Source organism: Carcharhinus amblyrhynchos, chromosome 32 (assembly GCF_965287045.1).
Source record: "Carcharhinus amblyrhynchos chromosome 32, sCarAmb.v2.hapA, whole genome shotgun sequence".
NCBI lineage: Eukaryota > Metazoa > Chordata > Chondrichthyes > Carcharhiniformes > Carcharhinidae > Carcharhinus > Carcharhinus amblyrhynchos.
In genome coordinates this window covers 20,528,937-20,553,832 of record NC_137355.1, presented here as the reverse complement: position 1 = coordinate 20,553,832, position 24,896 = coordinate 20,528,937, and the positions used below count along the sequence as shown (strand labels likewise).

At 50.4% G+C, this 24,896-nt stretch overlaps 1 protein-coding gene across 2 annotated transcripts; it reads right to left on the bottom strand.

Moving 5' to 3' along the window:
* Positions 1-566: 566 nt before the first annotated feature.
* serinc4 (serine incorporator 4) lies at positions 567-24,546 on the bottom strand. Of its 2 annotated transcripts, none has more exons than XM_080216304.1 (12): positions 24,265-24,546; positions 21,546-21,713; positions 20,676-20,854; positions 18,277-18,356; positions 9,768-9,861; positions 8,905-9,116; positions 7,666-7,761; positions 6,752-6,878; positions 5,565-5,637; positions 4,767-4,803; positions 3,472-3,616; positions 567-1,833 (listed from the first exon to the last, which is right to left on the bottom strand). In XM_080216304.1, the coding sequence occupies exons 1-12, from the start codon at positions 24,289-24,291 to the stop codon at positions 1,668-1,670; spliced, it is 1,404 nt and encodes a 467-aa protein (XP_080072430.1). In that variant the 5' UTR covers positions 24,292-24,546; the 3' UTR covers positions 567-1,667. The 2 variants fall into 2 exon arrangements, with proteins under 2 accessions (XP_080072430.1, XP_080072431.1); XM_080216305.1 differs by lacking the exon at positions 24,265-24,546 and adding an exon at positions 22,261-22,727.
* Positions 24,547-24,896: the final 350 nt, after the last annotated feature.

The following is a 24,896-nucleotide window of genomic DNA, read 5'->3' as shown; positions in this document are numbered from 1 at the left end:
AGGAACTGTATGGGAAGTATTTGGTCAGGATGGTTCCACTCCATATCAGCAGCCCATCTACCCATTTAGGGGTTTCCAAAGTCATCCCATCCCCCACCAAAGGTCATATTTAGACAGTATGACAGGCAGTTACAGAATGCGATTGGCTAACAGGCAGTAATTGGTGAGGCCAGCCAATGACACACAGAATAATGGTCACTCTCCAATGAGGTTTTACCAGTTTGAAGTGGACAAGTCGAATAAGAGCAGAGAATGTACAGGAAGCAGACCTGACCTGGTTTGTCAAACTGTCCGGGGTTAAACACAAGCCCCGGGTCAGCACCAAACATCATCTAACCTTCGACAGCGTGTCGGGTCAACTGCCCCATTGCTGGTGCATGAGGGTTAATTTGAGGGTCAGTTGCCCGTGCAAACTTAACTTGCACTGTGCAATAGAACAAATCTGATAATCAGATTCTTACATTTTGTTTCTTTATTTGTGTTTCAGTGATGCAATTTGGGGAGGGCAGTGGGGAGAATCTCAGCTCCAATCAGCAGAACTCAAACTCAATAATGTGAAATAAACCAAAAGTGAAGCAGTGGTTTTTATTAACATCAGTGTTCAGTTCAGTGAACTTGCCTGGAGAATGTGTCCAGATGTGAAAGCTCTCCTCAAGGGATATTTCAGCTCACTAGGTTCCCCTGGAAACAGCAACACTCAGCCACAGCTCTCCCATCACTCATTGCCTGGGTTTCTAACACGGTGATTCCAGAGACTGATCTCTCCAGCTGTTTGGGATATCCTGTCAGGAAATTTGGGCATGCTGCACTCCAAACACCTGCATCTCATAAGGCACCATCAAACGACGGTCTAGTTCCACAAGATCCCAACTCTAACGTCAACCATCATAACTTCCCCTTGTTGTCTTGAGGACGGGTCTGTAGCTTCATCGCAGGCTAGGACAGCTGGAGACCATTCAGCCTGTCCTGTCTGTGCTGGCCATTGGGAAGAGCTATCCAGTCAGTCCCACCGTGACGCTCTTTCTCCAGCTCGCTGCAGACTTTCCCTTTGAGTATTTCTCCAATTCCCTGTTGAAAGTTCCTATTAAATCTGCTTCTACCGCTCTGTCTGACAGCAGTTTGCAGACCCCAACTACTCGCTGTGTTAAAAATATATTTCCTAATCTCAATTCTGCCTCCAATCAGCTTGCCTCTGGTTACCGCCTGTCAGTGGAAACTTTCTCCTTCTTTACTCTTTCCAAACCCTTCATCCTTTCCTCTTCTATGTTTGTCTGTAGAGATTGTGAAGGATTAATACACAGGGAGAGACTGGAGTCCAGTCTGGGTAATGGGGGAAGCAGTTTTGAACGACACTAATCAGCTGCTGGGGTGTTTTTCTTGACTATAATCCAGCTGATGTTTCTGGGTCACTTGTTTTGCTCCCTCAGACATGGTCAGAAGTTGCTCAGTTTGGACTCCGGGTTTCCCGGCCAATGCAGGGGTCACGAGGCCTTTGTCCACTTTTCCATTGGAGTTCCAGCTGCTCACTGAAATCTAAAAGTTCATTTCCAAAGCGCCTCTCTGGCTCATGTGATGCAGCCTGTGTCACATGTCCATTTGCAGAAGGGAACAAGGCTGAGATCGCCCGCTTACCGGAAGGTTCCGTCTGCTTCACTCCTGGCGGGCGGTTACTTTGCGTGGACCATTTGGCGTCTTTCACTGTCCATACAGCAGGGTGGGGACAAGAGGATCAGCAGGTACAGCAGCAGACACAACCAACAGGAACAGCTCTTCACCCAGAACGTTGACCAACTGCCCTGTGAAAACACTGTCTCCAAGGTCGCAGATTCATAACTGAAGCACCGAGGGACAGACAGACAGAGACAGAGACAGAAAATCAGTCAAATCAGGAGAGGAAGAGAGCAGAGAAAGACAGAGAGAAGAGCAAGGTGGAACAATGAGATTATTTACAACAGTGAAACATGTCAACGTGGGAAAAAAAAGTCTGGTTTCAAGAAGAAATTAGACATATTCTTGGAGCGAAAGGGGAGAATCAGGATATTGAATGTGAGGTGGCACAGTGGGTGGCACTGCTGCCTCACAGCTCCAGGGACCTGGGTTCAATTCTGGCCTCAGGTGACTATCTGTGTGGAGTTTACACATTCTCCCCATGACTGCGTGGGTTTCCTCTGGGTGCTCTGGTTTCCTTCCACAGTCCAAAGATGTGCAGGTTAGGTGCGTTGGCCATGCTAAAATTAACTCGTGTCAGAGGGATTAGCAGTGTAAACGTGTGGGGTTAGGGGAATAAGGCCTAGCATGGGATTGTGGTCAGCACAGAAACGATGGGCCGAATAGCCACCTCCTGTACTGTAGGGATTCTATGATGATCAGCCATGATCAAAATGAATGGTGGAGCAGGCTCGAAGGCCGAATGGCCTCCTCCTGCTTCTAGTTTCTGAGACATTAGAAAAGCGCCATCAACATTTGGGATGTTCCGATCTGGCTCTGAGCTGCTGCTCAGTGTTTCGTTTTAAAATGAAGAACAGGCGTGGACCTCATTGGTCCATCCAAGAGGAGTAGATCAAACTTACAGCACAGAAACTGGCCACTGGGCTGGAGCGCTGCTGTCTCTGCCCCAAACAAACCTAACTTTCCCAGTATCTCCTTTCCCCCTCCTGATCCAGCTTCCCCTGAAATATTATTCCCCTCGAGCATTCCCTGTGGGAGCGAGTGCCACCTTCCCCTCACTTTCTGAGTAAAGATATTTCCCTTGAATTCCCGACTGGATTTATTAGTGATGGTTTTATGTACACTGTTTAGCACTGCTGCCTCACAGCACCAGGGACCCGGGTTCGATTCCCGCATTGGGTCACTGTCTGTGTGGAGTTTGCATGTTCTCCCCGTGTCTGTGTGGGTTTCTTCCAGATGGTCTGGTTTCCTCCCACAGTCTGAAAGACGTGCTGGTGAGGGTGCATTGACCCGAACAGGCGCCAGAGTGTGGCGACTAGGGGAATTTCGCAGTAACTTCATTGCAGAGTTAATGTAAGCCTTACTTGTCACTAATAAATAAACTTTATTATTTTACTTTATTGATGTCCCTGAGTCTGGTCTCCCCTCTTGCACATCAGTGTATAGACACTGCACAGACTGTCCTCTGTCTTTGCAACCTTCTCCCTCTCTGACTCACACTAACTCTCACTGATACAGTTCCCTAAAAGATCCCTCCCCAGAACTCTCAAGTATCTAGACGTTCAGGCACAGACTGGGAGGGTAAACAAGTCACTTCGACCCTGTCCCTACACAATTCTCACAGAAGAACATGCACATTTCCCACAGGAGTCACCGGGTTACAGCAGTGTCCTCAGCCTCGGGCACTAAAGACAAATGCAGAGCCCCCTAGATTTGCCTTAACTCAGTTCACCGTGTGACTCAGTCCAACAACAGTGGGCGATTGGGAACACTCAGACTGAACTGTTCCCAGACTCCACTTACTTGAACCAGCTGGTCAATGTCATCATGACGTAGAGAGAGGCCAGGAAGAAGACAAAATGGAAGCAGGAGTAACTGTAAGTGACTTGCTCTCTCTCGTTGTGTATCACTTTCTGTCCTCCTGTCATCTCCACTTCACCCCTGGGCACTGTAGATCACAGCAAATAAAAATAACACATTAACCACTGGTAATCAGTGCAGAGAATCCAACTTGTCCCCCAGTGAGAGTCAGCACCTTCAGGAACTGGATCCCAGTGAGAGTCAGCACCTTCAGGAACTGTATCCCAGCGAGAGTCAGCACCTTCAGGAACTGGATCCCAGTGAGAGTCAGCACCTTCAGGAACTGGGTCCCAGTGAGAGTCAGCACCTTCAGGAACTGGATCCCAGTGAGAGTCAGCACCTTCAGGAACTGGATCCCAGTGAGAGTCAGCACCTTCAGGAACTGGATCCCAGTGAGAGTCAGCACCTTCAGGAACTGTATCCCAGAGAGAGTCAGCACCTTCAGGAACTGTATCCCAGAGAGAGTCAGCACCTTCAGGAACTGGATCCCAGTGAGAGTCAGCACCTTCAGGAACTGGATCCCAGAGAGAGTCAGCACCTTCAGGAACTGTATCCCAGTGAGAGTCAGCACCTTCAGGAACTGTATCCCAGTGAGAGTCAGCACCTTCAGGAACTGGATCCCAGTGAGAGTCAGCACCTTCAGGAACTGGATCCCAGTGAGAGTCAGCACCTTCAGGAACTGTATCCCAGTGAGAGTCAGCACCTTCAGGAACTGTATCCCAGTGAGAGTCAGCACCTTCAGGAACTGGATCCCAGTGAGAGTCAGCACCTTCAGGAACTGTATCCCAGTGAGAGTCAGCACCTTCAGGAACTGGATCCCAGTGAGAGTCAGCACCTTCAGGAACTGGATCCCAGTGAGAGTCAGCACCTTCAGGAACTGTATCCCAGTGAGAGTCAGCACCTTCAGGAACTGTATCCCAGTGAGAGTCAGCACCTTCAGGAACTGGATCCCAGTGAGAGTCAGCACCTTCAGGAACTGGATCCCAGTGAGAGTCAGCACCTTCAGGAACTGGATCCCAGTGAGAGTCAGCACCTTCAGGAACTGGATCCCAGTGAGAGTCAGCACCTTCAGGAACTGGATCCCAGAGAGAGTCAGCACCTTCAGGAACTGGATCCCAGTGAGAGTCAGCACCTTCAGGAACTGGATCCCAGTGAGAGTCAGCACCTTCAGGAACTGTATCCCAGTGAGACCCAGGCAGCTGATAAGAGGTGTTTGTGATTGAAAATCTGTTCCTCACCTTCCTCATCGAGACAGCAGAAACAGCAGGAAGCTTTCTGTAAGAGATAAGAGTGTAATAGTGAGAATAACTACTGAACTGTCAAAGGGGATAGAGAATCTGTCATATCAGTGAGTGTGGATTCTATCGAGATAAAACAATGAAGGTAAATTTAAGAGATAAATATTGTGAGAATTAACTGAAAATCAGAAAAATAGGAAAGTGTTCGGAAAGTTCCAGAACTGTGAACAGTAAATATTTTCCAGCTGGGATTGATAGATTTCTGTTCATACCGTAGAATTATAGAATTCCTACAGTGCAGACAGAGGCCATTTGGCCCATCGAGTCTGACCAACCATAATCCCACCTATCCCCAAAACTGCACACATCTCCTCACTAATCCCTCTAACCAACACATCCCGGGACACTAAGAGGCAATTTAGCATGGTCAATCAACCTAACCCGCACATCTTTGGAGTGTGGGAGAAAACCGGAATATCCGGAAGAAACGCAGACACAGGGAGAACGTGTAGACTCCACACAGACAGTGACCCAAGCTGGGCATCGAACCTGGGTCCCTGGCACTATGAGGCAGCAGTGCTAACCACTGTGCCACCGTGCCGCCCAGTTCTGTTGGGTAAAGGGTGAGGGGTTACAGAGTGGATAGAATTGAGAAACAAATCAGCCCTGGTCTGACTGAATGGTGGAACCAGCTTGAGGGGCAGAAGAGCCTCCTCCTGTTGCTGTAGGGAAGCAGAGAGGTTGAGGGATGAATGGTAACTGGAGTGAGGCGGAATTAACAATGAGAGAATTACTGACCTTGAACTCATATCTGTAAACCCGGAGCATCCAGATTGGTCCAAACACCTTGGCCAAGTAGGAGGCTTCATTACTACCCAGGAGGCATTGGGAGGATGAGAGGCAGCCAATCAGATTGATTGAAAGGAGAATAACGATTGGATAATTATTGCAGGACAATCACAATAATAAAAATATTCTTCATTTTCACTAAATGGCTAAAGATTACACAACAAATGTAGCAAATATGGTAGCAATTCTTATTCCTCTATTTATTTACTGGATTAATTAAATTTACCACATTCCATGAATTTAATGGAGAATTAGGATTGTGGACGTACTTACACCACACGGGGACTGCAGCTGGTTCAACAAGGCAGCTCACCGCCACCCTCTCAAAGGGGCAATTAGGGAATGAGGATTGTCCCTGGGACAGGGATCTGTCTGAGGTTAGAACTCATTCCATGTTAGGATGAGTGATTGACATTGGTCTGATAACCAAGTTATAGCGTTACTAACTGGTAATGGCTGTACCCTTCACTCATCACTGCCTTCTAACCTCAGACAGATCCCTGTCCCAGGGACAATCCTCATTCCCTAATTGCCCCTTTGAGAGGGTGGCGGTGAGCTGCCTTGTTGAACCAGCTGCAGTCCCCGTGTGGTGTAAGTACGTCCACAATGCTGTTAGGGAGGGAGTTCCTGGATTTTGACCCAGCAACACTGAAGGAACAGTGATATTGTTCCAAGTCAGGATGGTGAGTGACTCAGAGGGGAACCTCCAGGTGATCGGGTTCCCAGGTATCTTTGATTTGATTTATTATTGTCACACATATTAGCATACAGTGAAAAGTATTATTTCCTGCGTGCTATACAGACAAAGCATACCATTCATAGAGAAGGAAAGGAGAGAGTGCAGAATGTAGTGTTACAGTCATAGCTAGGGTGTAGAGAAAGATCAACTTAATGCGAGGTAGGTCCATTCAAAAGTCTGATGGCAGCAGGGAAGCAGGGACTATTTATCTGCCACACTTGTTCTGGATGGTAGGGGTTGTAGGTTTGGAAGGTGATGTCGAAGCAGCCTTGGTGAGTTCCCCGCAGTGCATCTTGTCGATGGTACACACTGCTGCCATGGTGTGTCGGTGACAGAGGGGGTGAATGTTGGAGGGAGAGGTGTGGAATTTGATCAATTCATTCACAAAGAGACTTACCAAGCAAACAGGACACAGCAGTACATGATGGCTGCTCCGATGATGGCAACAATCTTTCCCTCTTCCTGTGCTCCATCCTCACTGACACTGGGGAAGCAGATGCTGATGTTCTGACCCTGATATTCCACTGGGGAAAATGGAACAGGAATGACACTGTGCTCATTCACAGGAGCGCGTGTGACTCACTCTGTTTCACACCCATTTTAGTCCCAGGTTTCAAAGCCCCATCCCAGAGATGGAGCAGCTGCCGGAACGCTGACACTCGCTGCAGTGAGGGAGTGCCGCACTGGCAGAGGTGCCACCTTCTGGATGTTAACCTGTGAGCCTGTCCACCCGCTCAGGCTCCTGAGAAAGATGCAGAACAACAGAATCTCCTGGTTAAAAATCACTCCTTCGACTAACATCAGATTCACTGGATATCCATCTCTCTGAGATCTTGCTGTGCACAAAACGGCTGTGCTGTTTACCAATAATATCAGTAACTGCACTCTGAATTAATTTATCATCCTGTGAGACTCCAGGCGATGAGCTGTTGTATAATCGGTGTTGTTTACCTCCCTGTGCTGTTCGAAGCAGCTTCGAACCTTCCTCAAGAGTAACAGGGCAACACCTTATCATCACCGTCATCCCAGCAACACAACCCCTGCCCCCCCACAACCTCTGCCCTCACACCCCACATCTCCCCCCCACTCCATGTCTCCATACAGGTCTGTGTCCAGCCTTTGGTACAAACCCCACCCCCACACTCTTTTCCCTTCCCTTCCCTCTCACCACACCCTCCCCCCCACCCATCCAACCCCCGTCCCCTTCCCCCTCCTCACCCTCTTCCCAACCCTCATCCCCACCTCCCCCCTACCCCACACCCAGCCACCTTCCCCCACTGTCCCATCCCTGGGATCTTGCTGTGTACTGACCAGTCTCTGGGGGGCGGCTGGAGAGGGCTGAGAAGGTCAGGTACATGACGTAACAGCTGATGATGGAGGTTTGGAGCAAACTGCTGTGTGCCTGTCCTGAAATCAGAAGCCAAAGATCTGTCAGAACGCGAGAACAGGAAGGCTTTGAGAAATCTCATTCACTCACTTCCCCTGTTTAATATCTGTTCCCCAAACCCCCCTCTGTCTTCCTGCAATGTGAACCCTCCCTCGCGAGTGAGTGGCACAGACACCACCTCCTCTACCACCCCACACCAGCCTCTCTGAACACGGGTATTGACAGGGCTGATAGCTGATCACACCATTAGCGCAAACACAAACTCTCCAGTCTGCACATGGACACACACAAGGAATACATTCACAGTCACACATGAACACGCACGCGGAATACATTCACAGTCACACATGAACACGCACGCGGAATACATTCACGGTCACACATGAACACGCACGCGGAATACATTCACGGTCACACATGAACACGCACGCGGAATACATTCACGGTCACACATGAACACGCACGCGGAATACATTCACGGTCACACATGAACACGCACGCGGAATACATTCACGGTCACACATGAACACGCACGCGGAATACATTCACGGTCACACATGAACACGCACGTGGAATACATTCACGGTCACACATGAACACGCACGCGGAATACATTCACGGTCACACATGAACAAGCATGCGGAATACATTCACGGTCACACATGAACGCACACGGAATACATTCACTGTCACGCATGAACGCACACGGAATACATTCACTGTCACGCATGAACACACACACGGGATATATTCACTGTCACGCATGAACACACACGGAATACATTCACTGTCACGCATGAACACATGGGATACATTCACTGTCACGCATGAACACATGGGATATTCACTGTCACACATGAACACACGGGATACATTCACTGTCATGCATGAACACACGGGATACATTCACTGTCACGCATGAACACACACACGGGATACATTCACTGTCACGCACATTACTGCATTTCTTTCCTTTCTCTAACTGTTCACTATTGGCTGCTGTCTCTCTCCTTTTAAGAAACTCGCTAAAAACAGCTTCTCTGACAGAGCCTTTGGTCACATGTCCCTCAGTGGCGCAATGTCCAATTACATTTATCCCTCCACAGGATGCCTTACTCTGTGAGAGATGCTATTTAAATGCAAGTTGTTGTTATGTTACTCACTCTGCTCCACACACTGGCTTCTGGATAAGAAAGACATGAAAAAGCAGAGGCTGAGGTTGAGGATGAGGAGGGCTTTGTTAATGAGGCAGCCCGCAGGGTGGGTATAGAACTTGTACATCAGCGAGAACGCAGTCACGGCAAGGATGTAGAAAAGCAGGGTAACGGCCAGCACAGCAAGACTCCACAACTTCCCGTCCGCAGCTCCCATCATCCTGTTGGGGATATACAGAGCAGTGAATGGGAGCCACAAAGTGTCAATAACATCTCAAACTATCTCAGTACACCAGCCAGTCCCATCTCAATTGCCCTTTCCAGCACTCCTTCCAATAAACAGAGATTGAGACAGAGAGGAGAGAGGCCATTCAGCCCATCATACAACTCTCAGGACTGCAACTGCATGGGGTTAGATACAGAGTAAAGCTTCCTCTACACTGTCCCCATCAAACACTCCCAGGACAGGTACAGCACGGGGTCAGATACAGAGTAAAGCTCCCTCTATACTGTCCCCCCATCAAACACTCCCAGGACAGGTACAGCACGGGGTTAGATACAGACAAACACCCTCCACCTTACCTGCCAAACCCTCCAAGAGGGAACTAACTGTAGGAGGAAACTGGAGCACCCGGAAGAAACCCACGCAGACACAGGAAGAATGTGTAAAGTCCGCACACACAGTGACCCAAGGCCGGAATCGAACCGGGTCCCTGGCGCTGTGAGGCAGCAGCACTAACCACTGTGCCACCGTGCTGCCCCTATTCTTCGAGAAATAAACCTGTTGGACTTCAAGCTGGTGTTGTGAGACTAATTACTGTGCCCACCCCAGTCCAACACCGGCATCTCCACATCTTGAGAAATAAACTCACCAGTTCTTGTTCCAGAAGTGAGCAAAGACAGTGATGAGGGAGAGCTGGACCAGGATGAAGAGGAGAGCTCCGGTCACTCCAACATAACGCCAAACTGTGCGGCACCCAGCCACACAGGAGAAAAAAAATCAGAAAGGGAAACATTGGTTAGAAAAGAATGAAGATTCGCAGGTGAAGAGCGGCTCAACATAAACAAAATTAATCTCGTTCATCTGACAGTCACACAACACAATGATAATGGAATTATTAATCAGTGTCCACCATTGAGTTTACAACAGAGTCAGGATGAGGTGAGGCAAAATTCCAGTGCCGGAGAGATTGGGGAGCCAGAGCTCCAAAGACAATTGTCCTTTCTGAGTGTGTTTCACTCCCCACAGGCACATCTCAAGTTACTCACCTACTGTATCCCGAAATGAAAGGAATCCATCGAATTCATTAGATGGTCCTGATAAAGGGGCAGTGTTCCAAAAACTGGTGATTCCAAATAAACCTGTGGGACTTTAACCTGGTGTTGTGAGACTTCTTACTGTGCCCATTTAATTAATTGGCATTTGAATGAATCAATGTAAACTCTGCCACTGTCTCCCAGGGGAATCTGTCCCATAGATAAACCACTCACTCGTAGATTTAAATATCCTCTCTACACTGTCCCCATCAAACACTCCCAGGACAGGGACAGAGATCCCGAAATCTCTGGGCTTTCACAGTTTGAGCCTTTTCAGTATTCACCTGAAGAAAAACAGGTGAAGGTTTTTCTTCACCTGTCTTTATCCAGTCACATTTCAGCAACTGACCCATCCTCAGGAGCTGGTTCCACCCCCATCCCCACACCACCCCCCAACATCCCCCTCAACCTCCACCCCTCCCTCCCACAGACCCTCCCCCACCCCCACCACCTCTCCACACTATCCCCATCAAACACTCCCAGGACAGGTACAGCACGGGGTTAGATACAGAGTAAAGCTCCCTCTACACTGTCCCCCATCAAACACTCCCAGGACAGGTACAGCACGGGGTTAGATACAGAGTAAAGCTCCCTCTACACTGTCCCCCATCAAACACTCCCAGGACAGGTACAGCACGGGGTTAGATACAGAGTAAAGCTCCCTCTACACTGTCCCCCCATCAAACACTCCCAGGACAGGTACAGCACGGGGTTAGATACAGAGTAAAGCTCCCTCTACACTGTCCCCCATCAAACACTCCCAGGACAGGTACAGCACGGGGTTAGATACACAGTAAAGCTCCCTCTACACTGTCCCCATCAAACACTCCCAGGACAGGTACAGCACGGGGTTAGATACAGAGTAAAGCTCCCTCTACACTGTCCCCTATCAAACACTCCCAGGACAGGTACAGCATGGGGTTAGATACAGAGTAAAGCTCCCTCTACACTGTCCCCCCATCAAACACTCCCAGGACAGGTACAGCATGGGGTTAGATACAGAGTAAAGCTCCCTCTACACTGTCCCCATCAAACACTCCCAGGACAGGGACAGAGATCCCGAAATCTCTGAGCTTTCACAGTTTGAGCCTTTTCAGTATTTAAACATTCAGAACTCTGCCTGTTGGTTTTAAAATAACTCATCTGGCAATTTCCTGCACTGAATTCCATCACCACAATGACACCCACACATCCAATCTATTCACCTCCCTTTCAAATTTTTTTTAAACCCCTATAATGCAGAAGGAGGCCACTCTGTCCATCAAGTCTGCACCGACCACGATCCTACCCCAGGCCTGATCTCCACAACTATTTACCCGAAGTGATCCCCCTGACATTAAGGGGCATTTTTCCATGGCTAATCCACCTAACCTGCATATCTTTGGACTGTGGGAGCACCCGGAGGAAACCCCCGCAGACACTCGGAGAACGTGTAAACTCCACACAGACAGTGACCCAAGTTGGGAATCGAACCTGGGTCCCTGGCACTGTGAGGCAGCAGTGCTAACCACTGTGCCACCGTGACTCCATCCCCCGATGCTTCTGCAGTGGAATAGCAGACACCACTGGTTTTAAACAACTCGGTGTCCCTGCAAACCATTCATCCCATCAAAGCTGGTGCTTTAAGAGGAATGGGGAGAGGAACAGGATGTACAGCAATAAACTCCTTGATAATTCTGTATTCTTCACCTGCCTCAGCTGAAGTGATGCACTCCCTGGTCGCAGGGCCACAGCAGTGTGTGAGGTGCCTCACACTCCCTCCAGCCGTGTTTGTAAACACCAATGACTTCCTGAATCTTCCAGTAACACAGACATTCGTTGGTTGGGCTTCCACAGAAGCACCCGGCCTGAACCTTATCTCTGCTTAGATTGGAGTGGAATTTAATCGTGAACTGATTTCAGCCAGTTGTGAAATAGAAGCTCTGAATTCTGGTTCCTTTTGACCCTGCTCCTTTCTGGAGACCCTGTGGATGGGGGAAAGCCACCCTCGCTGGGGGCCATTCCTCTTCCAGAGTGGGCACTGGCCAGCTATTTGACTGTGGGGGGCATCACAGTAACACCTAATCCACTAAATCTAAAATCCAAAGAGAATTTACATTTATATAGCACCTTTCCCAACCTCCCGAAGTATATCACAGCCAATGTGTTTTCAAGTGGAGTCACTGTTGTAATGAGAGGAATGTGGCAGCCATTTCAGCACAGCAAGCTCCCGCAAACAGCAACACAATAACGAGCAGTTAATCTGTTTCTGTGATGTAGACTGAGGAATAAATTTTGGACGGAACTCAACTCTTTGTTAAAATGATTCCACCGGACCTTACAGAGTGCACAGTGGCACACCGGTTAACACTGCTGCCTCACAGCGCCAGGGACCCGGGTTCAATTCCTGGCTTGGGTCACTGCCTGTGTGGAGTTTGTACATTGTCCCCGTATCTGTGTGGGTTTCCTCCGGGTGCTCCAGTTTCCCCCCACAATTCAAAAGATGTGCTGGTTAGGTGGATTGGCCGTGATAAATTGCCTCTTAGTGTCAGGGGGATTAGCAGGGTAAATGTGTGGTGTTACAGGGATAGAGCCTGGGTGGGATTGTGGTCAGGGCAGACTCGATGGGCTGAATGGCCTCCTTCTGCACTGTAGGGATTCTATAACTCTTCATCTGAAAGTGACACCTCTGACCTTCGGACATCAGTCTGGATACACACCTGAGTCTCTGGGGTGGGATCTGAACCTACAATTTTCTGGCTCAGCAGCGAGTGTGTCACACTGATACCAATACCAATAACCTCCAACGGGGGAGAGGAAAATGTTAAAGTTTATTTATTCATGTCACAAGTAGGCTTACATTAACACTGCAATGAAGTTACTGTGAAAATCCCCTAGTCGCCACGCTCTAGGGTACACTGAGGGAGAATTTAGCATGGCCAATGCACCCTAACCAGCACGTCTTTCAGACTGTGGGAGGAAACTGGAGCACCCGGAGGAAACCCACACAGATACGGGGAGAACATGCAGACTCCACACAGACAGTGACCCAAGTCGGGAATCGAACCTGGGTCTCTGGCACTGTGAGGCAGCAGTGCGAACCACCGAGACGCTATCAGATGTTGTGGGCAGATGGGAGTTGGACATTACAGAACGGTACTGATTTATCTGGACTGCGTTGTGTGTGTGTGTGTGTGTGTGTGTGTGTGACCCTGGTGGGGGTGAGGAGTCTGGAGGGGGAAAGGGGATTGGAAACTGATGGAGATTGTGGTGCTTTCCTGCCATCTGGTGGTTGTCAGTTGACAATGCAGCAGCTTTCAATTCCAGTCTCCATCTCACAGCTACAGAAAGATGCCATTCTGCCAGTGTTTACTCTTCACATCAGGCTTCTCCTAAACATACATAATACACACAGCACCTGTCGACAAAAAATACATCTTCCCTCTTAATCAATTCTCTTTTAACCCAGTTCTAACCTGTCCATAAAGCAGGAAGATGTTAATAGAAAAGCAGCCAGCAATCCTCATAGTGAAATGAAGAGTAACAGAATAGAAGAGAGAGATAGAGGGGCTGGGAGGAAAGTGAATCAGAGGTTACAGCACAGACTCGGGCCGTTTGGCCCATTGAGTCCATGCTAGCTCTCTGTAGGAGCAAATCACTTACTGCAATTCCCCCATCCAACCCCGTTAATTATCCAATTCCCAAACTGCCTCCACCACACTCGGGGGCCGTGCATTCCTGACCTGAGCCGCTCTCTGTGTGAGGAGCTTTCCTCGTGCCGCAGTCACTTCTTTTGTCATTTATCTTAGATCTGCATCGTCTGGTTCTCAATCCATTTGTCAACAGGAACAATTTCTCCCTCTCTACTCTCTCCAGACCCCTTGTGATTTTGTATGTCTCTGTCAAATCTCTCCTCAGCCCAGATAAACAGTCCCAACTTAGAACATAAGAACATAAGAAATAGGAGCAGGAGTAGGCCATCTAGCCCTTCGAGCCTGCCCCGCCATTCAATAAGATCATGGCTGATCTGTCGTGGCTCAGTTCCACATTCCCGCCCTCTCCCCATAACCCTTAATCCCCTCGCTTATCAAAAACCCATCAACCCGCGTCTTAAAAATATTTAGCGAGACAGCCTCCACCACCTCAACGTCCAGAGAATTCCAGAGATTCACCACCCTTTGAGTGAAGAAGTTCCTCCTCAACTCCGTTCTAAACCTTTATCTTGAGGCTGTGCCCCCTAGTCCTACTGTCCTTTCTGAGCGGGAAGAGTCTCTCCACCTCTATCCTATGAGGTGAAACTTCTCCACTCTATCCACATAACCGCAGCCCCTCGTACCTGGAACCATTCTCGTGAATCTGCATTCTCTAACACCTTCACATCTCTCCTAAAGTCTGGTACCCAGAACTGGATCCTATACTGCAACTGAGGCTGACCCAGTGTTTTACACGAGTTTAACATAATCTCCTTATAACCCCCTTGCCTGCACTCTATGCCCTGTTAGTAAACTCTAGGATGCTCTACACTTTATAACTGCTCTCTCAAACTGCCCTGCCACCTTCAATGATTTATGTACAAATACATCCAGATCCCCGTGTTCCTGCACCCACTATAGAGTATAGGCTGTAGATGGGTGGCACAGTGGTTAGCACGGGTTTGATTCCTGGCTCGGGTCACTGTTTATGTGGAGTTTGCACATTCTTCCTGTGTCTGTGTGGGTTTCCTCCCACAATCTGAAAAATGTACTGCTTAGGTGCATTGACCTGAACAGGCACCAGAGTGTGGCGACTAGGGGAATTTCATAGTAACTTCACTGCAGTGTTAATGTAAACCTCACTTGTGACTAATAAATAAAATTTAATTGTACCATTTATTTGATATGAGAGTCTTAGAGGTTTACAACATGGAAACAGGCCCTTTGGCCCAACTTGTCCATGCTGCACTGTTTTTTAACCCCTAAGCTTGTCCCAGTTGCTCTCATTTGGCCCATATCCCTCTATACCCATCTTACTCATGGGTAACTGTCTAAACACTTTTTAAAAGACAAAATTGTACCTGCCTCCACTACAACCTCTGACAGCTTGTGCCAGACACTCACCCCCCTCTGTGTGAAAAAAATGCCCCTCTGGACCTGTTTGTATCTCTTCCCTCTTAACTTAAACCTATGCCCTCTAGTTTTAGACTTCCCTACCTTTAGATATTGACTATCCAGCTGATCTGTGCCCCTCATTATTTCATAGATCTCTATAAGGTCACTCCTCAGCCTCCTATGTGCCAAGGAAAATAGTCCTAATCTATTCAGCCTCTCCTTATAACTCAATCCATCAAGTCTCAGTAGCACTCTTTCTAAGTTTAGTAATATCCTTTCTTCTAGTTTAATAATATCTTTGTCTCTTTGCATTCTCTTCTACCAAACCTAATACTTCACATTTCTCTGTATTGAATGTCACTTGTCTGGCAATTTCCTACATCATGTCCATATTATTTCCAATGTTATACACTCTCCTCCTCACAGTTCACAATGCTTCAAGAGTTTACAGACTGCAAATTGTGCCCTGATCATCAATGTATATCAGAAAAAACGAGGGTCGTAACATCGATCCCCAGGAACTCCACTACAAATCTCTGAGCTATAACTTTGTACAAGTCTGTTGTGTGGTATGACATCAAACACCTTTTGGAAAGCCCATGTATGTCACATCATCAGTATTGCCCTCATCAAACCTTTCTGTTACCCCTTCAAAAAACTCCAGTTAATTAAACACAAACTGCCCTTAGCAAATCAAAGCTAACTTTCCTTAATTAGCCCATGATGTGGAGATGCCGGTGTTGGATTGGGCTGGGCACAGTAAGAAGTCTCACAACACCAGGTTAAAGTCCAACAGGTTTATATGGAATTTCGAGCTTTCGGAGCACTGCTCCTTCATCAGGTGAGTGGAGGTTTGGAATATGAATCTTCCAACCATTATCCTACAATTGTGTCTTTGCCATGTTTGTGAAATTCTCCACTCACCTGAGGAAGGAGCAGTGCTCCGAAAACTCATGATACCAAATAAACCTGTTGGACTTTAACCTGGTGTTGTGAGACTTAATTAGTTAACCCAGATTTGTCCACATGGCCATTAATTTTGTTCTGAATTATAGTTTCTAGAAGCTTCCCCACCCCTGAGTTAAGCTGATGCAATTATCTTTACATACTTTTTTGAACAGGAGTGGAACATTTGCAAATCTCCAGCCGTCTGACACCTCCCTGAGTCGAAGGCAGACTGGAAAATTGTGCTCAGTGCACCTGTAATGTCCACGCTCATTTCTCTCAGTATCCTGGGATTTATCTCATCTAGTCCTAGGGCCCTATCAACTTTAAATACAGAGCAATACCTCCCCTGATCAATTTTACATCTTTCAAATGTCTGAATGGCCTCTTGCTTCATTACGATTAGTGCGATATCTCTCCCAGGGATGAGGGAGGTAGAGATATACAGAGCTTAGATAGGGTTGTGGGGGAAGACTGTCGGGTCCTATCCAGGAATAAAGGGTTTGTCAAATGACAAACAGTTGAGGAGTCTGGGACTGTATTCAATGGAGTTTAGAAGGACAAGGGGGCATCTAATTGAAACTTACAGAATACTGAGAGGCCACGATAGAGTGGACATGGAGGGGATGTTTCCACTAGGAGACTCGAATTTGAGCGCACAACCCCAGAGTGAGGGGACACTCCTTTAAAACAGAGATGAGGAGGAATTTCTTCAGCCAGAGAGTGGGGAATCTGTGGAACTCTTTGCTGCAGAAGGCTGTGGAGGCCAGATCATTGAGTGTCTTTCAGACAGAGATAGATAGGTTCTTGATTAATAAGGGGATCAGGGGTTATGGGGAAAAGGCAGGAGAATGGGGATGAGAAAAATATCAGCCATTGAATGGTGGAGCAGACTCGATGGGCCGAGTGGCCTAATTCTGCTCCTATATGTTATGGTCTTATGGATAGACCACTGAAGGATTATCGCATAAGACCATGAAGATAAGAAATAGGAGGAATGGACCATTCAGCCCCTCAGTTCTGTCCCACTTCAATATAATCATGGTTCATTATTGGCTGTTCCCCATACACCTTAGTTCCCCGAGAGACCAAACATCTCAGTCTTAAATAAATTCAGTGATGGAGCATCCACAAGACTCTGGGTAGAGAAATACAAATTTTACAATCCTTCCAGTGAAGTGTGATGCAGAGTCGATGGAACCAATGGCCACTTTCTGCATTGTACCACTCCATGGCTCTGTGATAACTGGGACACAACCAGGCCTGAGCCAATGTTCTGGAACTCTGGTGGGGGAACTGAAGCAGGAAACAGGGAAACTTGAATTTGTGCAACATTTAACTTTCCCCACCTGTGGGGTGGTTATGAGATCCAGTTTTCTGTTCCTGCTCTTAGATAGTCGCTCCCACACGGGGTAAAATATCCCTGAGCTCAGGGAGGGAGTGAAAATTCCTCTTGCTGATCACTATCCAGTGATGTAGAATCCTCACAATATAGAAGGAAGAGGCCATTCAGGCCATCAAGTCTGCACTGACCACAATCCCATCCAGCCCCTATTCCCATAACCTCACACTTTACCTGGCTAATCCCCCTGACACTAAGGGACAATTTACCCTGGCCAATCACCTAACCTTTGGACTGTGGGAGGAAACTGGAGCACCCAGAGGAAACCCACGCAGACACAGGGAGAATGTGCAAACTCCACACAGACAATGATCCAAGCTGGGAATTGAACCCAGGTCCCTGGAGCCGTGAGGCAGCAGTGCTAACTACTGTGTCACCGTGTCGTGCTGTGTGTGAGTGTAAGTGTGAAGTGTGTGTGGGATCACATGTGTGCATTTGTTCGGTATCAGGTGCAGGACGGATCAGTTGGGGCTGCACACCAGGGTTGAATAGTTATCACTCACTGTCTCCCTGCCATATATGAAGTAGAGCCACTGGGGTGAGGTGTGGGAGGCTGCCTGCGGCGTCCGGAACCCCAGCACTAACCCATGATGGTGCCACTGGGGATGTGGAGGGGAGTTGTCAAAATTCTCGCTCTGTAATTTCACTCACCGTGTAGGAAGGATTCATCCGGAATAAAAAAGGCTGCAGCGGAAATCCCAACAAGGATCAAGAATTTCAAAAACCAGAACCTGCAACAGAGACAGCAGAGTGACCAAGAGACAGTGCAGCTGAGAGGCACTGCGACTGAGAGGCACTGCGACCGAGAGGCACCGTGACCGAGCGGCACTGCGACTGAGAGGCACTGCGACCGAGAGGCACCGTGACCGAGCGGCACTGCGACCGAGAGGCACTGCGACCGAGAGGCACTGAGACACTGCGACCGAGCGGCACCGTGACCGAGAGGCACTGTGACCGAGAGGCACTGCGACACTGCGACTGAGAGGCACCGTGACCGAGAGGCACTGCGACACTGCGACAGAGAGGCACCGTGACCGAGAGGCACTGCGACACTGCGACTGAGAGGCACCGTGACCGAGCGGCACTGCGACACTGCGACAGAGAGGCACCGTGACCGAGCGGCACCGTGACCGAGAGGCACTGCGACACTGCGGCCGAGCGGCACCGTGACCGAGAGGCACTGCGACACTGCGACTGAGAGGCACCGTGACCGAGAGGCACTGCGACCAAGCGGCACCGTGACCGAGCGGCACTGCGACCGAGCGGCACCGTGACCGAGAGGCACTGCGACACTGCGACTGAGAGGCACCGTGACCGAGAGGCACTGCGACCAAGCGGCACCGTGACCGAGCGGCACTGCGACCGAGCGGCACCGTGACCGAGAGGCACTGCGACACTGCGGCCGAGCGGCACCGTGACCGAGAGGCACTGCGACTGAGAGGCACCGTGACCGAGAGGCACTGCGACCGAGCGGCACCGTGACCGAGAGGCACTGCGACACTGCGGCCGAGCGGCACCGTGACCGAGAGGCACTGCGACACTGCGACTGAGAGGCACCGTGACCGAGAGGCACTGCGACCAAGCGGCACCGTGACCGAGCGGCACTGCGACCGAGCGGCACCGTGACCGAGAGGCACTGCGACACTGCGACTGAGAGGCACCGTGACCGAGAGGCACTGCGACCAAGCGGCACCGTGACCGAGCGGCACTGCGACCGAGCGGCACCGTGACCGAGAGGCACTGCGACACTGCGGCCGAGCGGCACCGTGACCGAGAGGCACTGCGACTGAGAGGCACCGTGACCGAGCGGCACTGCGACTGAGAGGCACCGTGACCGAGCGGCACTGCGACCGAGCGGCACCGTGACCGAGCGGCACTGCGACTGAGAGGCACCGTGACCGAGAGGCACTGCGACTGAGAGGCACCGTGACCGAGCGGCACTGCGACTGAGAGGCACCGTGACCGAGCGGCACTGCGACCGAGAGGCACTGCGACACTGCGGCCGAGCGGCACCGTGACCGAGAGGCACTGCGACACTGCGGCCGAGCGGCACCGTGACCGAGAGGCACTGCGACACTGCGGCCGAGCGGCACCGTGACCGAGAGGCACTGCGACACTGCGGCCGAGCGGCACCGTGACCGAGAGGCACCGTGACCGAGAGGCACCGTGACCGAGAGGCACTGCGACATTGTGACCGAGCGGCACCGTGACCGAGAGGCACTGAGACCGAGCGGCACCGTGACCGAGAGGCACTGCGACACTGCGGCCGAGCGGCACCGTGACCGAGAGGCACTGCGACACTGCGGCCGAGCGGCACCGTGACTGAGAGGCACCGTGACCGAGAGGCACTGCGACACTGCGGCCGAGCGGCACCGTGACCGAGAGGCACCGTGACCGAGAGGCACTGCGACATTGTGACCGAGCGGCACCGTGACCGAGAGGCACTGAGACCGAGCGGCACCGTGACCGAGAGGCACTGCGACATTGTGACCGAGCGGCACCGTGACCGAGAGGCACTGAGACCGAGCGGCACCGTGACCGAGAGGCACTGCGACATTGTGACCGAGCGGCACCGTGACCGAGAGGCACTGAGACCGAGCGGCACCGTGACCGAGAGGCACTGCGACATTGTGACCGAGCGGCACCGTGACCGAGAGGCACTGAGACTGAGCGGCACCGTGACCGAGAGGCACTGCGACATTGTGACCGAGCGGCACCGTGACCGAGAGGCACTGAGACCGAGCGGCACCGTGACCGAGAGGCACTGCGACATTGTGACCGAGCGGCACCGTGACCGAGAGGCACTGCGACCGAGCGGCACCGTGACCGAGAGGCACTGCGGCACTGCGACCGAGCAGCACCGTGACCGAGAGGCACTGTGACACTGCGACCGAGCAGCACCGTGACCGAGAGGCACTGAGACACTGCGACCAAGAGGCACCGTGACCGAGAGGCACCGCGACACAGAAACACTGCATTTTGCTGGCTGGTGACTCAGAGCAGACCCTCTCTTTCTCTCTCACAGACACAGATTGTGTTAATCCAGTTACCCATTGTGGATCATCGCTCTGAAATCACGACTGGATTTGACGTTGAAGAGGAAGACACACAGTAACAGGTAGAAGCAGGCTGTTCCGAAACAGACTCTATAAACAGCTGAGTATCCGATTAACATGTCACAGTCGAAGCCTGGCTGGAGCTGTTCACAAAATACTCGGAAAAAAGGCACCTGAAACAGCAAGAATCAAGTTGTGAAGAGACTGGGAACAGCGACCAAATCCACACAGGTATGTATACACCACAGCGTCCCGAACCAACACTGACACTAAGAAAGACATCAGCTCAGGAATGGGAGATATCAGAGTGAGGCCATTCAGCCCATTTTCCTAATCCTCCCAGAGCCCCATGTATATTCCCTCCTATCACAGCATGCTGGCACCGTGGTTAGCACTGCAGCCTCGCAGTGCCAGGGACCCGGGTTCAATTCCTGGTTTGGGTTACTGTCTGTGCGGATTCTGCACATTCTCCCCATGTCTGTGTGGGTTTCCTCCCACAGTCCCCAAGATGTGCTGGTTAGGGTGCATTGGCCATGCTAAATTCTCCCTCAGTGTTACCTGAACAGGTGCCGGAGTGTGGCAACTAGGGGATTTTCACAGTAACTTCATTGCAGTGTTAATGTAAGCCTACTTGTGACTAATAAATAAACTTTTTAAAAAATGACTCCACTCATTCCTTTAACATCCCCATGGACACTCTCCCTAAATGATGGGACAATAGGAATTGGGGATTTGTGACATTTGAGATATCTCTGAGGGTTGCAGGGCTGGAGGAGATTCCAGAGAGAGGCGAGGCATGGAGAGAGGAGGAGATGAGGTTCAGGACAAGTGTAATTTGGAGGTGAGTGCAGAGGAAGTACTTACACTCTCCCGAACTGACTCTGTGACTGTTCTGGAGAGGAGGAGGCAGCAGCTCGTTGAGCTCATAATGTGATACAAAGTGTACATCATCCGGGTCCCGGATGACACTTTAATCCCTGGAAGAAAAGGACAGCAGAGAGAGCATGGCGAGGGCCCACAGCAGCAGCAGATCTATCACAGGAAGAAATGAGACAGCTGGTTATACACGATAATGTGAATTAAATAACAGAAAGCAGATAACAAAACCCAGAATTTACAGCCTGTCCTGAGCTCTCCACACGTCCACCCTCATTTCAGTGTCTGTTCACCAAAACCAGCACTGTCAGAACCAGAGAGTGGAACACTTCCCATTTCAACTGAACCCTGTCCCCCCATCAAACACTCCCAGGACAGGTACAGCACGGGGTTAGATACAGAGTAAAGCTCCCTCTACACTGTCCCAATCAAACACTCCCAGGACAGGTACAGCACGGGGTTAGATACAGTGTAAAGCTCCCTCTACACTGTCCCTCATCAAACACTCCCAGGACAGGTACAGCACGGGGTTAGATACAGAGTAAACTTCCCTCTACACTGTCCCCCATCAAACACTCCCAGGACAGGTACAGCACGGGGTTAGATACAGAGTAAAGCTCCCTCTACACTGTCCCCCATCAAACACTCCCAGGACAGGTACAGCACAGGGTTAGATACAGAGTAAAGCTCTCTCTACACTGACCTCAGCCCCTTCCTTTTGCAATCTTCAATCACTGGCCTAGGTGTGACTTTGTGTTCCCCACATTATCCTCAGTTCAGGTTGTATCTCCAGTTTGAGAGCAAGCCCACCGGACTGAAACTCAGCCAATGTTTCTGAGGAAGAGTCACACAGACTCGAAACATTAACTCTGTTTCTCTCTCCACAGCCGTTACCAGTGCTGTTAGGTAGTTGCAGCATTTTCTGTGTTTATTTCAGATTTCCAGCGGCTGCAGGACCTTGCTTCCAATTTCACACAGCTGGACTCAACATCTCATTCCCACTTCTAATGTGGGACAGAGTGAAGCTGTCCTTTCCTCTTTGCCAGACAGTGATGGACTGGTGCCGTGTGCAGGACTGTCCCAGGAAAAGGCCCAGTCAGAAATCAGGGACACCTACTCTGAGCCAGGACCAAATGCCTCAGACTGGTTCACTCAATAACTCGTGAAGAGTTTAATAACTGAGCCAGTCAAAAACTCTCAGATATCGTGACGTCACGACAATCCAAGGTGCTTTCTCTGTAAACTCATGGGGAATAAAGGAGCTGTTCCAAACAGAGAATTCTCATGCGCTGGAGTGAAAAATGCTCAGTTACACTGGATTAATGTTAATCCAATTTTAACCTGTGCTGTAGAGGTTGTTTCAGGCTACAGAGAAATGATTCACATAATTCAACCCATTACTTTCTTGTTCCATAAAGGTGCTGACTCTCACTGGGATACAGTTCCTGAAGGTGCTGACTCTCACTGGGATCCAGTTCCTGAAGGTGCTGACTCTCACTGGGATCCAGTTCCTGAAGGTGCTGACTCTCACTGAGATCCAGTTCCTGAAGGTGCTGACTCTCACTGGGATCCAGTTCCTGAAGGTGCTGACTCTCACTGGGATCCAGTTCCTGAAGGTGCTGACTCTCACTGAGATCCGGCTCCTGAAGGTGCTGACTCTCACTGGGATACAGTTCCTGAAGGTGCTGACTCTCACTGGGATACAGTTCCTGAAGGTGCTGACTCTCACTGGGATCCAGTTCCTGAAGGTGCTGACTCTCACTGGGGGACAGTTCCTGAAGGTGCTGAATTCCTCAGCACTGACCCTCTGACAGTGCGGCGCTCCCTCAGCACTGACCCTCTGACAGTGCGGCACTCCCTCAGCACTGACCCTCTGACAGTGTGGTGCTCCGTCAGCGCTGACCCTCTGACAGTGCGGCGCTCCCTCAGCACTGACCCTCTGACAGTGCGGCACTCCCTCAGCACTGACCCTCTGACAGTGCGGCACTCCCTCAGCACTGACCCTCTGACAGTGCGGCGCTCCCTCAGCGCTGACCCTCTGACAGTGCGGCGCTCCCTCAGCGCTGACCCTCTGACAGTGCGGCACTCCCTCAGCACTGACCCTCTGACAGTGCGGCACTCCCTCAGCACTGACCCTCTGACAGTGCGGCACTCCCTCAGCGCTGACCCTCTGACAGTGCGGCACTCCCTCAGCACTGACCCTCTGACAGTGCGGCACTCCCTCAGCACTGACCCTCTGACAGTGCGGCGCTCCCTCAGCACTGATCCAATGCGATACTAAACCTCTCAGAACATGGCCCAGCCATCCCTGAACACCTTTGGGAGATTGAGTCTGGATTCCCACTCATACCCAAGGGTCAATGGTACTGGTTGCTATTCAACTGGTTGGTTCTGAGAGAAGCTTGTGCCCCTTTCTGCATGTTAACTTTCATTCTCACCGTTTCCAATCCAACTCCTCACAAACCTCCTCATTCTATATTCTCCTTCCCTACATAGGCTACCTCCTCCTGCATTGCTTTGTAACCAGCCCCCTCTCTGATTCTACTCTTTTCTGAAGGCTTTTGCTGTGTTCACATTGGCCATCCATTTATCCACTGGCCTCCGAGCCGATATAGCTATTGTTGCATTGTCCACCCTCCCGCACACCTTGCTGCTGCCCCTCACTGTGGACTCTTCAGTTAGCCACCTGGTCAGGCTGGTTGCTTACCTGTGCTCGGAGACTGCGTTCACACATTCCCCCAAAGCTGCAAAATCAGGGCACCCACAGGTCGAATGCACTCTGGGTTAGTCCTGGGCTCCTCTGTAACAGGCCACGCAGCCTTGGCAATCTCAACACCATGCTGCAGTGAAGCAACACAAAAAAAAAATCACAAGCTGCCAAAATTACACCAACTCCAATAGCAACTGTCTACGGAAAAGGCTGGGGAGCTTTGTACTCTGGAGGATGAGATGTGGACAGAGCCTGAATTTCCAGTCGGAATGTCAAACTGTGCCGAACCAGCACTAAAGAAGAGATTAAAGGCAAATCCTCTGAGGCTCTTTAAACCCTCTTATTGTATAGAAATAGAACCTGGAACAAACACCTTAAAACCTTCAGCCCAGTAATGACATGTAGGCTGTCCAATAGAAACCACAGGAAGGAACTGATTCTGAAATCACTGTGCCCCCAGCCCCCACCTCCCCACCCCACACGACCTCCCCACCCCACCCCCCAAGACCTCCATCCCTCAGCCCCCTCACCCCTCCCTCCACCCCCCCAACTCCTCACCCCCCCACCCCACCCCTCACCCCAAACCCCCCTCTCCCCAACCCCCCCCACCCCACCCCCCTTCACACCCC